The sequence below is a fragment of the Leucopleurus acutus genome (assembly GCF_964270905.1).
Source record: "Leucopleurus acutus genome assembly, chromosome: 3".
Taxonomy (NCBI): domain Eukaryota; kingdom Metazoa; phylum Chordata; class Mammalia; order Artiodactyla; family Delphinidae; genus Leucopleurus; species Leucopleurus acutus.
In genome coordinates this window covers 164,686,883-164,703,530 of record NC_139145.1, presented here as the reverse complement: position 1 = coordinate 164,703,530, position 16,648 = coordinate 164,686,883, and the positions used below count along the sequence as shown (strand labels likewise).

Below are 16,648 nucleotides of genomic sequence, written 5' to 3'. Positions count from 1 at the left end.
ACATTCTGAATCCTTCCTAAAAGGCTTTTATGGGTAGCTGGGGAGAGAATGGCTTTGGAAGATTATTGCCCTTATTGGCTATTCCTTCCTTTTGGTAGTTTGGAGAGGGAGAGACAGTGAAAGAGAAGGAAAGAAAAGATGGGGTTGGTGAGGGTGAGGGAAGGAGGAAACAGCCATGACACTCCACAAGCCAAGGGCAGCAGGAAACCCAGAGGCTGGGAGATGCTGCCAGCACCAAGTCAAATTGTACATGAAAGTCAAATTGTTTCATGAGAGACTCTAACTTGAAGTTAATAAAAGATTCAAAAGAGGAAAAGACAATGAGGAAATAGAATTTAAAATTGGAAGAGAAAGATACGCATTAGCAAGTTTGCTTGAAAAGCTTTCTAAATATAGTGTCCATTGACAAGGTACCTACGCTTACCTGCATTACTAAAGTTACGCACATTTCAGTGTAAATACAATATGGGGAAACGAGGGTTAAATGCAGGTGACTTGAACAGGAGAGCACTGTCGGCACTTCCAGGTGTGCGGGTACCTGGGCATGTGATACCAAGCTCACACTGCTAGAGCAGCTTCAGAAAGGTAAATCCTCAGTTAGGTATTCTGGATATGGCTCAGCAGGTTTTGTAGATTCTACCCCCTATCGAGAAAACTACAAATCTAAAGTTATATGCAGTGATGAATCACACGAAATCATATAAAACATAATAGGACTATTCATTAATTATGTGATTATTTACTTTCTTTCTAATAACATATAAATTACTTAATAGTTATGCTGCAAGGATTTTTTGGTTCATTGATACATTCTCCATCTCTTAGTACAATGTCCGATACGTAGTAGGCTCTCAATATTGCCCGGTGAATGATTAAATGCTATAGCCCTTTTCAAACTGATAAACTGAAACACATTAGTGTACCAGAAAATCTAGTCATGTCGTAGTGCCAGAAATACAGACATGAAAATTCTCCCTTTGTAACAAAAACCATGAAGTTAAAAATAAAGGTCATGGTAGCAAAACTGCACGCGGGCAAAAAGCAAAGAGCACTGGCCTCTGCTGTATGTTCTAGCTAGTTAATCACCATTGGTTGAACAGTTATGGTGGGTGGGACCCTACCAGGCTCCCAACTCATGCTCTGAGCACAGTGAGTCAGGTCCTGGAACATTCTAGAAAAAAGAAAAAGTCCCTCTTTAAGCAAAACAAAAGCTCAAACTTGCATCAATTCTTAATTCTTTGAGATACAGCAATGCAATTAAGACCTGCTCTTACTGTCTTTGCTTCCATGTGTTATTTGGTTACATTTGAAAGCTTCCTTACTGGTCATTTTATTTATTTATTTTTAACATCTTTAGTGGAGTATAATTGTTTTACATTGCTGTGTTAGTTGCTGCTGCATAACAAAGTGCATCAGCTATACATATACATATATCCCCATATCACCTCCCTCTTGCGTCTCCCTCCCACCCTCCCTATCCCACCCCCTAGGTGGATGCAAAGCACCGAGCTGACCTCCCTGTGCTATGCAGCTGCTTCCCACTAGCTATCTATTTTACATTTGGTAGTGTATATATGTCCATGCCACTCTCTCACTTCGTCCCAGCTTACCCTTCCCCCTCCCGGTGTCATCAAGTCCATTCTCTACGTCTGCATCTTTATTCCTGTCCTGCCCCTAGGTTCTTCAGAACCATTTTTTTTTTTCTTTTAGATTCCATATATATGTGTTAGCATCCAGTATTTTTCTCTACCTGACTTACTTCTCTCTGTATGACAGACTCTAGGTCCATCCACCTCACTACAAATAACTCAATTTCGTTTCTTTTTATGGCTGAGTAATATTCCATTGTATATATGTGCCACATCTTCTTTATTCATTCATCTGTTGATGGACACTTAGGTTGCTTCCATGACCTGGCTATTGTAAACAGTGCTGCAATGAACATTGGGGTGCATGTGTCTTTTTGAATTATGGTTTTCTCAGGGTATATGCCCAGTAGTGGGATTGCTGGGTCATATGGTAGTTCTATTTTTAGTTTTTTAAGGAACCTCCATATTGTTCTCCATAGTGGCTGTATCAATTTACATTCCCACCAACAGTGCAAGAGGGTTCCCTTTTCTCCACACCCTCTCCAGCACTTATTGTTTGTACATTTTTTGATAATGGCCATTCTAACTGGTGTGAGGTGATACCTCATTGTAGTTGCGATTTGCATTTCTCTAATGATTAGTGATGTTGAGCATCCTTTCATGTGTTTGTTGGCAATATCCTTACTGGTCATTTTAATTCATTTATTTACTAGATAATAATCTTGTATTTGAGATAATGTAGAAATTAGTATAAACAAGTGACATTCAATGGTTACTATAAAATTCCTTTCCATGGGCAGTTATAATAAATGCACTCACAATATGGTTACACTAGGAAACAAAGTGATAATAAAATTAAATGGAAATAATTCAAGTATTTTTATTGCCATATTCTCAAATTTTACACACTCTTGCCGTATTCTTAAATTTTACACACTCTCATTATCGTTTCTGAGTTCTTAAAGGTGAGCCTGATAAAAGTCCGCACATGAAGACAGGTAAGGGAAGGAAAGTAAAACAGTGAGAAGAGTGAGCATTTTGACATCAGGAAGACACTTTAAATTCTAACACCCAGGACTTATCAACTGCATGACCTTGGCCATGTTATGCAAGTCTATAAGCCTCAGTTTCTTCATCTGCAAAATGGACATAAAAACAGCTCAGAGAGTGATTGTAAGGATATCATTAGCAAAGAAGCTCAAACCAGTGACTGGATCATGACAGCTGCTCAGAAGACGTCTCTTCTCTCTATCCCCTCCCTTCACTCGTTTCCAGCATGGATTTTTCAGATGCATTGTAATGTTTATTTGGAAATGAGTAGTTTGAAAAGTAAAATTATAAGTTGGTACAAAATAAATCACACTTTAGAATTTCACCTATCATTGTAAAAGCATAATGAAGGAGCTGAAAGGGATTTTTTTTAAGGAGAACTTTCTAATCTTGCACTTACAATGCTAAGGATGCATGCTTTCATGTCTGCTGGAGATGAGACCATGGGCTATCAAATCTGAAATCTGCACCAAGTCTTACTGAGCCTTCCTGCATAAGCCTCCCTCCATTTTTTTCCAATTACATAGCAATTGCCCTAATGTAGGATTTAATTACTGCTTGGGGGACTACACTAACCATAACTGGTCTCCCCACTGATCTTTTGCTCTGCCATCAGCCCCTTTTCTGCTCCCAGTCATAGACCTTTCCTTTACTATTTGGAAAGGTCCAAACTTTTCAACATAGTTTGCAAAACCTGTTACAACCTACATTTCTGATCCCATCTCCACTTGAGAACTACAGGATTGAGACTAAAATTATGCCTCCACAGTGCTTATGAAAACCATTATTAAGAAAATAAACATACTTACTAGTACTACATACAATAAAGTACAAATTATTCCTTTCCTGATTTTAAAGATAGTAAATAAAAGCTTGAACATTATTGAGTTGATTATGGTCAATTTAATGTCATTGTTAACAACATTAATTAAATAAAATTGTCACTTAAAGAAATGCTTATATTCCCAAAGGATTAAAATAAGGCTAAGGAGTACATTTCCCCCATAGTTTGAAACTGATGAAATAATATACTCTAAAGTAAATACTACAACCTAAAGTAATATTTGGAATTCCAAAAGCAAACTGTTCATTAAATAGCACACCAGTGGCCAAACAGTAGAATAGAACAATAGTTATGGGGCAAAGAAAGATACCTCTGAAAGAAAATAGAACAATTGCTATTTGCTTTTCATTTGAGTTTTAAAAATGGAAAACATATGGGATAAAGTTTTAGGCATATTTTCATTTGTATGACAGATTTAAACATATTTCTGTTGAACTACAGCTTTAGTTCCATAATACAGTTCTTTTACAAATTAATACGAAGGGGCAAAATTAATCAAAATAATTTTGTCTATTAGCATTTTTCCCACCAAAGGGATTAGCGCGCGCACACACACACACACACACACACACACACACATTTGTGCTATGTATTCTATACATTAAGACCACAATGTAAAAATTTTATATAAACTGTGATAATGTGAAAGTATCCCTGAATTGAATAAGAAAGTACATCAGTGATTCAGTACAACTTCATGAAATGTACTATTGATCTATTACATGATCAAACGTTAAGTGGCTCAACAAGGATGCAAATGAAAACTCAAATTCTTTCTGTTCATAAACTTCAACTATAACCAAAGTTTTGGAATCAATAAAAGGAAATAGATGACAGCCTTCCACAGTTCTCATTTTTAACATATCACCCAGGCTTTATTCCCAAAGATTCTTTCTCTCTGTACCTTGCACTGGTAATTAAAATGAAAGATTAAACAACTGAACTCAGAAACAGATTTATTTTTTCTCCATCACCAATAACAATGGTGATAACAATGTCTATTTAGTGTCTTTATTAAGTTATTCCCCATGTCAGTTCCACCAAGTTTAGGTCCTTCCAGCTCCAAAAGAAATAAATCATACACCTGTTTGCTCATCCGAAATTCTGAACAAGGATGACACTTGAGGCTTTGTATTGTGCGGCTAGTAGAAGCTGTTAATTGATATTAATATTTTTCTCCTAATAGTACATAGTTTTCTTTGAGATTCTTTCTTATTCTCTAGGATCAAGGTGAGGGTGACCCAAAGAGACCAGGTTTCTTTAAAGGAAAGTTTCCGGAGGGCTACTGGTTTGCTGCCTATTTAAAATGGTCTTGATACATCACCTTCTGATGACAACAGCAGGCCGTCTAAATATACTCACAGGTACATCAGGTGAACAATTGAGTATGACCTTGATGTGAACTTGAACAGCCCATGCATTTAAAAAGACTGCCTTGAAGCAGAAAAGTATAAAGTCAGTTAAAAATCTGCCTTCCTTTTGCTTTCATAGGCTCTGAGGTTTCCCTTTGTCTCTTAAACAAACAAACCTGCTGGGGCTGTACAGCTGAGCATTCATGAGACCAGATCCTGCATGACAATAAGGTTCCTCACTGCCTGTATTCCCAGAACACTGGACAGCTGGTGAATTTATGGACTCAAAGAACTAAGAGTAGCCTTTCCCTTGTATCCTAAGTTACTGTTCCAAGCTGGCTTTCACAAGAAGAATCAACAGACCAGTGAAGGCATAACTCATCCTGACTGAAGATGTTCACCATTTGTTTCAATGCTCCCTACATTTAGGGAATTTCTTAGATGCTTTCCAACATCAACTTCCTATCGGTGGGATCTTCCTAGCTTTCAAGAGCCCCCCCCCTTGGCCCAAAAACATGTCATATTGATATTTTTACCATCACCCAAGATGTGATCATAGTAAGAGAGACTTCCAGGTTGCTGAAGTCAAAGAAACAATTTGGACTTAACGTTTTAGATCTGTATCCATAGGCATAGACATAGGCTCTTTTCAACTGAGTCACTAGATGATAAAAAAAAAAAATACCCTGAAAGCACCAGAGACCAACTCAGACCCACTTGCCACCACCCAGGCTGAAAAGATTCAGCAAAGTGAGCAAATTCAGGAGCACGGTGGGCAGAAAAGATGCTGCAAAAGGAAAAGCTGCTGGCAGAAAGGAGGCTACTTAAAATCCATCACAAATAGTCTAGCAGCTCACTTTGCTTTAGAGAAAAAAAAATACAGATTACGTGTCGTATTCTAACGTGGTTCAGAGTAAAATGACTATTAGAACAGAATGAGTGTCACGTCACTCTGACCACACTTTTGTGAGAATCATTTCCTTTGAGACTGGGACAAATTCTGATAATGAGATGATGGTAAGAGAATAATGTCTGAAGGCACCCAACTTTCCCAGGAAGTAAGAAAAAGCCTGGCCTGGGATCCATTACTGGCTTTTCAAGGCTGTTCAAAATCTTCCAGTGAGCTTCCAGTGCCCCATACTTCATCTTAAAACTCTGCTGCAACAATTACAGCTCAGTCCTGGAGTTGATGCTGTGTTTTGTGGCAACCAAAAATCTGGGAAGCCAAATTATTTTTTTCCAAGGAGACTGTATTCATCTCAGCTGAATCGTAAGAAAGCTGAGGACAAGGATATTATTCAAAGTGCTATCAAAGCCCCTTATCTACCTGAAGCCAGCACTACAGGTGAAAGCAATGGATACTGCCCTAGGACTCTCAGGGATGCCCCGGCTCCACAGATATGCTGTTGATCAAGAATCCCTGTCCTTCCTGAAATAAGGGTGTGGCAGCGCTAAACTTTCTCAACCACCTCTACTGAGATTTTAAAAATAAACAAGCAGATATTTGGAAGGATGTTATTTCTTCAACAGCCAGTCTGTGGTAGGAACGCTAACATCGGTTCCTGCCATACTGAGGTCACCAACCGTGTGAATTTATGAAGTTGGATTAAAGGCTTTGAATGCCATTTCCAACCGTATAACTCTATGATTTATGTACAACAAATTAAAAAGTAAACAGGGAAGATTCATAAAAAAGGAAGAGGGGAAGAGAGAGAGAGAAAGAGAGAAACATAAGGAAGGGCTCAGAAGGCCAAGCATGGTACGACATACAGAAAAGGTAAAAAGAATGGGAGGGACAGATTTCAAAGGTTCTGCCAATAGATTTAACCTAAATAACTCTTTAGGTCAGTGTAGAAGGGAGGTATAAAGTAAACCAAACTCCACATTGCCATCGAACTCAGGAAAAAAATCAATAGCAACTTTCAGAGTTCACGCAGTTTCACCAAAGCAGTCCTATTAAAATCCTCCAGATTTCTTTCCTTAAGGCTCAGATGTTCCCCGGAGAAAATGGTGACTCAGAACACAGAAGTTATAAATTATTGGCCATTTTTCATTGAGAGAAAACAGATATGGAGTTATGCTTAGAGCATAATGAATCCGGTAGCCCTCAGCAGGTGCACAGTGAAACCTAGTGTCACCAACTTCTATCTTCTCACAACATACACAGAGCTCTCTTGGATAACAAATAAGAATTGGCAATGTCATGTTATCTGAGTAAAACGTTTTAATTTTATATTCCAAAAGCATAATAATGAATCGAATGAAAGAAAATCTAGATGTGTACTAGAAAGCTAAAAATCAACAGGTGACTAGAATTAATAATAGAACAAACTTCAGAAAAATAAAGTAATATAAATCCAGAACAATGATGCTGATACTGAGACTGATAGTCTCATAGTTACACCAGTCCCCTGTATAAAATCAGTTGATGATCTATATGATTTATGCGATGCAGATGCAACATACTGGGTAGATAATTGGTTAGTAGTTATTTAAGACACTTGGAAATTAATAATGGAAGAAACATAGGAATTAAAGGAGGAGACTCAATCCTATTACAAGTTTCATCATATCATTTTTGTCAATGAAAAAATCGCAACATAATGCAGAAAGCGGTAGGGCCATACTTCACTCACCTGCTTCTCTGTGAGAATGACTCTCCCCAGTAATTGATCTTCTAGACCTTTCATGGTGACAGTGAAGTCAATGATGGAGGTCCGCGCACTTATTTCAGGGGTGTAGGCTGGATTGGGCAGCTTGGTGGTAATGTAGAGTCTGAAGCCATCCATCACATCTACCTCTTTGTCACCGACCTTCACCTTTTTTATAAAAAAGAAAGTTAAAAGTCATAAAACAGAGATACACCTTACTGTGTGCTTTTTGTATAGGATCCAGTATTGCTTTTAACAGCTGTGTACCTAGAGATCATCTGTATACTAAAAAAGAAATGGTCATTAGGCATTCACAGGGCTTTAAGCCACTAGGATGAAAGGAAAGAAGGATGGAGATAAGAGAGGAAGGAAGGGAGGGAGGGAGGGAGGGAGGGAAGGAAGGGGGGAAGGAAGGAAGTTAATTCAATATACACCATACAATATATAGAGAATTTATCACCAAAATTGTTGTGATCATACTGCAGAAGTGAGATGGGTTCCCCATCCAAAATTTGGTTCAGAAGTCAAGACTGATGATGTCACTCATGTAACAAAAAGATATGAAAATGTTTATTATTCACATGAGACTTTCTGGAAATATTAGGGTAGGCTCCCAAACAGGTCCAAAAAAAACCTCACATGAGAGAGTAGGGAGGGGAAGCTGTTTTAGAGTTTTATGGTGGTTACCCAGTGGGGCTGGGATGAAGTTTCCCAGACATGGTCATGAGCAGAGAGCTGCATGATTTGAACTTCCCACCAGTGCCAAAGGAGAGTGGACCTGCGTTTTCTTATCAGCTTGCCTACATTGGGGATGGAAGGGGAGAGGGTCATGACAGGGCTTGAAAACTGTCCAAAGTCAAACATCACAATGGAGTCAGACTTTATTATACAAGTGAAGTAGATATTCCTATAAAGACGGCTCTTGATCCCAACTCAGGAAGCGTAGAAGAGAAAAGCAAATGCCTCACATTTGAATTGCTGCCTATTGAGAAACTGTCACCTATGTCACATTTACCTGGCCTCATGGTAATTATTCTGCACATTGTCATCTATAGGTTTAACCTACCTTAAAGGTAGACCCGGTCTTAATGAAGTTTCTCTCCAGAACATTATCCAGGGCTGGATCTAGTTCCTCTGCAACATCTTCGATAAGCAAGGGCCTTCCAAGAGAAAGACTGTCCTCTAGGTGGTTTCTGAAGTACTTGTGATTTAGAGATGTGATCTAGAAAGAAGATCGAAATGCTGCTCTAAACTGTTTCCATTCTTCACCTTAGCAAACCATCAATCCGTTATTTATTTTTTTTAATTGAAGTATAGTTGATTTACAATGTTGTGTTAGTTTCAGGTGTACAGCAAAGTGATTCAGTTATACATAATATTTTTCAGATTCTTTTCTCTTATAGGTTATTACAAAATGTCGAGTATAGCTACCTGTGCTCTACAGTAGGTCCTTGTTGGTTATCTATTTTATATATAGTAGTGGGTTTATGTCAATCCTAAACTTCTAATTTATCCATCTCCCCCACTTTTCCCCTTTGGTAACCATAAGTTTGTTTTCTATGTCTGTGAGCCTGTTTCTGTTTTGTATATAACTTCATTTGTATCATTTTTTTTATATTCCACATATAAGTGATATCATATGATATTTGTCTTTCTCTGTCTGGCTTACTTCACTTTGTATGATAATCTCTAGGTCCAGCCATGTTGCTGCAAATAGCATTATTTCATTCTTTTTTATGGCTGAGTAATATTCCACTGTGTAAATATACATCTTCTTTATCTATTCCTCTGTTGATGGACATTTAGGTTGCTTCCATGTCTGAGCTATTGTAAACAGTGCTGCAATGAACATTGGGGTGCATGTACCTTTTTTTTTTTTTTTTTTTTTTTTTTTTTTGCGTTATGTGGGCCTCTCACCGTCGTGGCCTCTCTCGTTGCGGAGCACAGGCTCCGGACGTGCTGGCTCAGCAGCCATGGCTTATGGGCCTAGCCACTCCGCGGCATGTGGGATCTTCCCGGACCGGGGCACGAACCCGTGTCCCCTGCATCGGCAGGTGGACTCTCAACCACTGCGCCACCAGGGAAGCCCTGCATGTACCTTTTTGAGTTATGGTTTTCTCCAGATATATGCCCAGGAGTGGGATTGCAGGATCATATGGTAGCTCTATTTTTAGTTTTTTAAGGAGGCTCCAGAGCATTTGACTGCATCATTCCCTTTTACTGACAAGCAAGTAAAGGTTGTATGTCAATGTTGCCTTTTCCTCACCACCACCATATTTGTGACAAATAATCATGGAATAATTATGAAGTGTCTTTATAAAGTGCTGTATACTTAGTGTAATATAGCTCCACCCTGCTCTGTTTATGAATGAGGGCCCTAGGACCTAACAGAAGGGAGTCTGAAACCTCTGAAAGACGGCATTGGAGAGATCAACAAGAATGCAAATAATGCAATTTTTAGAAATCATTTCTAAATACTAATATCTAAATATTAATAATAAAATTATTTCTAAATATGAAATATTTCTTTATTCTCAGATACTTGTTGATCTGGGTCACTAAAATTGATTAGTAGCCTAAATAGACTCAAACCCAGATTACCTGGAGTTCATTTTGGTTTTCTTTATTTTTAACCCAGATCTTCCCTTGAGTCTGTGGATCTATTAACAAAGGGTAGCGAGATGCCTTTGTGACAATAATTCCATTCTGAATGGACAGGTCATCGTTTGGCAGGCCTTGGAGGTTCCATTCACTAATGGTAGGAGCATCAATCAACATCTCACTGAGATTTAGATTGTCTCCAAATGGAATTTTCCGGGCTTTCATTTCCTTCTGCCAGTCACTTAACAGCAAATTGCGAAATTCTTGGTTAAACGGACCAGAATAAGATAGGAAAGCTGTAGCCAACAACACATCCCCTAAAACAGAAAACGAAACATCACTGAAATAGTCTGTGATCAGCCCTGTAATTGTGCAGAATGTTAGAAATGAAAAAAAAGACAACCATTCTTTCAAACGAAATTTCAGAAACCAAATTGTAACCACAAGTTGCTATGTCTTGTGAATAGCAGTAGCTTAGTTCATTGTTAATGAGTCCACAAGGTCCACCAAGTAATAGCTGCTAGTAGTCACGCACCAGATTATGTTGACTCTTGTTGGATATGAGAGGATGATTTCTGAGTTTAAGAGATACACCAAAACCTCAGAAGACAGAGCCTCCATTCTAAGTGACCTTGATCGATATGGCCATTCACTCGTGGGAGAATTCAAAAATGACCTGATAATAAGAGGTTGAAATCTAATAAGCGTTGCCTAAATGCCAGACCAATATTCATCCTTTTGAAATAGCTGGACACACACACACACACACACAGAGGAATTTGAAGTAATAGAGTGCTGATGGGTATTCTGATTAAAACTTAAGTTTGCTCACTCCCTATCATAGTCAACACGTAATCTCATTAATAAAGGAATTACATACCTACAAGTCTTTTAGTTTGTGCAGCAAACTCCTTGCTCTGCTCTGTCCATCTTTCTTTTTCCCCTGCCAGTCCCCCGATCAGCGCGGAAGCGGTCTGCATTTTATGTCTGCACCTCTCTGCATCTTCAAGCAAGGTCTAAAAACAGACAGAACCAGAAGAAAACCTTTGTTCAGATAAATGTATCCTGGAGCTCAAAAACATAATTTGAAAACATCATATGTTATCTTCCTTTCTGAGATATGTGAGCCACTTATTCCACAGGAAGCGTTAGATTCCATTTCTGTGGGTCTGTCTCAGCCCAGCCTGTGTCTTAAGCCCTATCTATGGAACATAGATGGATTCCTCAGGAGGGACCCTGAGCCAATGGGCAAACCCTCCCCAGATGTTAATAAACTGAGAAACAATGGAGATTTGCATCATTTATGATTTTCGTATCAAAAACTTAGAAATAAAATATCAACATACATGCTAATATCACATAGCACAACAAAATGTAAAGAAATACATATCCCTACTTAAAAATGAGGAATATTTCTCATGTTAAAGTTCTAGCATCATTACTGCTTTGCCTAACTGCACATCTCCTTTTACTTTAGGTGAAACTTTAGATTGTCTTCAGGTTGTGGAGTCCTGAAGCTCATTTACAAATTCCGGCCACACTGACTTAGTAGGTCCCTCTCTGCTGTTCTTGTGTCAGTAAAAGACCTTTAACCGGACTTCCACACACTATTGCCACTCAGGGCTTTGTTCTTAAAAACAAATGGCTCCAGGGGCTTCCCAGGTGGTGCAGTGGTTGAGAGTCCGCCTGCCGATGCAGGGGATGCGGGTTCGTGCCCCGGTCCGGGAGGATCCCACATGCCACGGAGCAGCTGGGCCCGTGGGCCATGGCCGCTGAGCCTGCGCGCCCGGAGCTTGTGTTCCACAACGGGAGAGGCCACAGCAGTGAGAGGCCCACGTACCGCAAAAAAAAAACAAATGGTTCCATTTCTCTATGTTGATAAGACAGCTGATAATTCTATTTGTAAAAATGTATACTTATGGTACAATAATGGATATGGCTAAAGATTTGGCTATGTGACCAGTCACTGGAAGTTCATGTATAATATTTATATATATTTATATAATGTACATATGGCATATATACGCTAAATGTCTAACAATAGAGGATAATTTACATAGATTATGGTATATTGTGAACAAGAATGCTCTGAAGCCATTAAAAATATAATCATTAAGTTAAAGAAAAACAGTCATTAGCTAAAAATTCAATTTATAAAGCAGTATGTACTCAATTATCTGCTACAATTTTACATGGATTTTAAATATATGTAAATCAGGCATATGTGCAGATATGAAATGATAAAGAGTAAAATATTTTTAGGCTTCATCTCCAGGGTTACCTATGTGTATTTTCTATAAGGAACATGAATTGCTGTTGTAATAATAACACGATACAGTGTTTTTCAGAAGCAAGATATTTGTTCCAGTTTGTTCTAGTCCGCTCTGTTTTCCTTCCCACTAGAGATAATGCAGAAAACCCAAAATCCCAGCTGAGAGGTGTACCCACACATCGACACCATCCATATTTGTTTGTTTGTTTCTCCCCAAGAAGAAAGATATCAGCTGGAAGTATAATACGACATCATTTATTTCTGTCTACCTTTAAAACAAACTTTTCACATGACAGATATTTTTAATACGTTATCCTCCCTAAGTTCCCCGTCCCCACTGCCATGTGGCCAAATAAAAAATGGCCAACCCCTCCCCTCCTGGCTGTTGCTTTCTGGAAACCCAGGCTCCTTTAGGGGATTGGGAAATGGAGGATGGGAGAGAAGCAAATGAGCACACAGGACTGAAAAGCAGATTTTCCCTCCAAGCCTGGCTAGGGGAGTGTGCAGAATTCCTTGCGTTCCGTGGGTAGTACCCCCGGCCCTCTCTCTCCTAGTGCCCCAGAGTCTGACTAGCTGCCCGGAGGCCCTGTGGAAGCGGACCCTCTGCAAAGGCACCGACTGCCCTGTGCACAGAGCAGCAGGACACACACCCCTCCAGGGACTGCACAGACCTGGTGGTGAGGTTGCCAGTGGTGACCATGAGCTGTAGACTTGAGAGCCCTCCCCTGGCCCCTGTAGTCTGTAACTCCCTGGACTCTTCACGGAGCCCCATGGAGAAAGAAGGAGCAACACAATGACTAAAGGTCAGGTTCACTCCAACATGTTGGGAGCAGGTGGGCACACAGCCAGATTTTGTTTTCTTAATGAAAAACATTTGACATTTTTTGAGCTCCAAGTTTTAAAGTTAGAGCCACACTTTTATAGTAGCCATTCTTATGTGGTCCCTATAATTGCTTACCTAACAAATAGTGGATATTCAGAAACAAAAAAGCTTATTGAGCGAACTAATGCAAAATTGTTCAAACTGAACCATAATAAAATGAGGCTGTAAAAATATTTTTACGGTATGTAGTAGTGCTTCCTGATATAAGTGAGTGTCTAAATGGTAGAAATTAAGGTGTCTTCCTCACAGTTTCTAAAGTAGACGCTCAAATTGCAAAGTTAATTTTCTCTTCATATTATGGTAGTAAATTTCATAGAACATAAATAACAAACCCAAATAGGTGATATATAATTACTTCTCTAAAATTTCTGAAAAGCTCTTATGTTGTTTTCAGGAGGCTTATCTTTAAGAGGAAATACCATATATCTTGTATATAGTGAAACTGAAATGTTTATCTAAATTCCCTCATTGGGACCCCTATAAGGGAACCGACTAACAGAGCAGGAATCTCAATCCAGCTGAGTGAGGGCTGAGAAGAGGCAGAGGTGGGCTCCGTATAATCATCGAGGAAAGAACAGAGAGAATCTAGCTCTTATTTATCAAGCACAGGTTTTCTCAGAGGCAGATACAGATTTTGTGAGGCCAGATGCTTATCTAAGCTGGGGACCACTTTAAAAAAATCATTGAAGAGCGGGCTTCCCTGGTGGCGCAGTGGTTGAGAGTCCGCCTGCCGATGCAGGGGCCACGGGTTCGTGCCCCGGACCGGGGGGATCCCACGTGCCACGGAGCGGCTGGGCCCGTGAGCCATGGCCGCTGAGCCTGCGCGTCCGGAGCCTGTGCTCCGCAATGGGAGGGACCACAACAATGAGAGGCCCGCGTACAGCAAAAAAAAAAAAAAAAAAAAAAAATCATTAAAGAATTTTTACAAATACCAAAGTGAACATGTAATGAGAATTGGGGAAAGAAATCACTACAAAGTCCTGATAATTGAGAAATTCAGGTACCTTTCCCCTGGGATCCCCAGGTAGTTTATCTGAATGCTTACACACAAATGCTTGTCAATCATAATCTGGTCTCCCCTCCCCACAGAACTCTCTACAACTCCCAGTCACCCCAGCATTCATGGGGCCTGTGCAAGTGAGGGGCCAGAAAACTGAAGCTACATTAGGTTTATGTTAAATCTGCCTCTATTACCAGAAGGAAGGAGGCCCCAGTGGAGCCGGACTGAGTATAAATCAACTAAAGAGCTTGCTGCCCCGTGGAGAGGAAATATACGAGCCTTGATTCCGAAATGTGCTAAAGCTACAAACATGCATAGGTTGAGAAGGCTGTAGGTGGTCATTGTCACTGGGACACAGCCACGTGGTCAGGCACGTTGGTCCAGCAGAAAGACCCGAGTAGACATCAGAAGATCAAGGTCTAATCCAGCCCTATGACCAATGCCCATGCCTGGGAGTCCTCCTCTTGTCCTCTCTGGGTCTAAGTTCCTTTCTTTAAAATGAGAGTAAATTAGGGCTTTCCTGGTGGCACAGTGGTTAAGAATCTGCCTGCTAATGCAGGGGACACGGGTTCGAGCCCTGGTCTGGGAAGATCCCACATGCCGCGGAGCAACTAGGCCCATGAGCCACAACTACTGAGCGTGCGCATCTGGAGCCTGTGCTCCGCAACAAGAGAGGCCGTGATAGTGAGAGGCCCACGCACCGCGATAAAGAGTGGCCCCCGCTTGCCACAACTAGAGAAAGCCCTCGCACAGAAACGAAGACCCAACACAGCAAAAATTAATTAATTAATTAATAAACTCCTACCCCCGACATCTAAAAAAAAAAAAAGAGAGTAAAATAAAAATATCTACCCTGCCTACCTTGAAAGATTCTTTCCAATATTAAATGAGATAAAGTGGGAGGACATGATTTGAAAAATATGTTAAAAATGCTGCACAGGATGCTGTTATCCTCACCGTTAATAAGGAAACTCAGAACATGCGTCTTCCAGCAGTAACTTCTGTTTTGGCTGAATATCCTGACCTCTCACCAAAGGTCCTCTCGGTGTCCGTTAGAAACAAACCCCAGGGCTTAGCGAGGGAGTATGTGCTGTGTGTGTATGTATGTATATGTGTATTGTATCGTATATCAACTAAATGAATCCCTGCTGGAAACCAAACCCTTGGAGAGAGAAAGCAGGAGAGGAATGAAGGGCTGACCACAGCCAGGAGGGCCTGTGACGTCACCACCTGCCCCAAACCCCTACGGCAAGAAGACAGTGACCTGCTTTTCGGTCATGGCCTGTTCATACTCGGCCTGCACCACATCCAGCTCGGCTTGCCTGTCGTCCAGCTCAGCCTGGGCCTTCTGCAGATCCTGCATGGCCAACACGTAGCGATTCTCCTGCACCACCAGGTTGGCCTGCACGGGACACACACAGGGTGAAGAGATGGGCAGCAAACCGAACACCCAGCATGTGGGAGTCTGAGAGCTCAGCAGCCACGTGTTACACCTGTTCTTTGATCCGCCCCTAGACTCCTCTCAAATTGCATGGTGAGGAACAAACCTTAATGTGAACTTGACATGTCTATAAGCAGAAACTTATAATTCATTAGAAGAGAGTCAGCAAATTTTTTCCGTAAAGTGCCAGAGAGTAAATATTTTAGGCTTTTGGGGCCAAGAGGCGAAATCAAGACTATTGTTCAGGTACTTAATTTAAAATTTCACGAGCCACACAAATACAGGTGGTGGGTTAGACTTAGCCTGTGGACCATAGTTTGCCAATCCTTAAATCAAAACATTGTAATAGTAAATGTATATAGGCAAATCACAGAACATTTTAATATTGAGTTGTAGAAAAAGAAATCTGAATATTTAGAACCATCTGCCTAGCAGGGCTCATCACTGTTAATGAGGGTGTTAAAACAAGACAAAGGATGAAACATGATTAACCACTGAATATGAAGATCTAGGTTTTATGGGTGGTGATGGACTTGATAGCATGCCTGTCATTTGTATATATTGCTTGCCATCCAGAAAAGAACAGATACTTGAGCTGTGACCAAATAATAATATTTGCTTTTAGGAAGCTACTAAAAAAGACTCAAAAGACATAATCAAAGCAATATTGGAAAAAGATGAGGTGTAGAAAATAGTCCATGGAATTAAAATCCTTTCAAAAAAAATTTGAAATCAATGTTCTCCCTTTAAGTCTTACTAAAGTAACCCACTAATGTCAAACTACTGCAGCCCCAAAGATCTTGAATATTTTCTAGGACTTTACTCAAGAGGGAGGGGGATATATATATACATATAGCTTATTCACTTCATGCTACAGGAGAAGCTAACACAACATTGTAAAGCAATTATACTCCAATAAAAATAATAATAATACGAATTTTTTTAATGAAACTCTCAAAAGCTAC

General features: G+C 40.0%; 1 protein-coding gene across 1 annotated transcript in view; it reads right to left on the bottom strand.

The window, feature by feature from the left end:
* DNAH5 (dynein axonemal heavy chain 5) overlaps positions 1-16,648 on the bottom strand; it is a gene marked incomplete at both ends in the record, with an annotated part of 214,130 nt that overhangs the window by 34,738 nt on the left and 162,744 nt on the right. Inside the window, 5 exons of the mRNA XM_082837242.1 lie at positions 7,472-7,654; positions 8,553-8,708; positions 10,088-10,404; positions 10,968-11,103; positions 15,507-15,644. Of these exons, the coding sequence (XP_082693368.1) occupies positions 7,472-7,654; positions 8,553-8,708; positions 10,088-10,404; positions 10,968-11,103; positions 15,507-15,644 (930 nt within the window). The remainder of the gene's footprint in view (positions 1-7,471; positions 7,655-8,552; positions 8,709-10,087; positions 10,405-10,967; positions 11,104-15,506; positions 15,645-16,648) is intronic.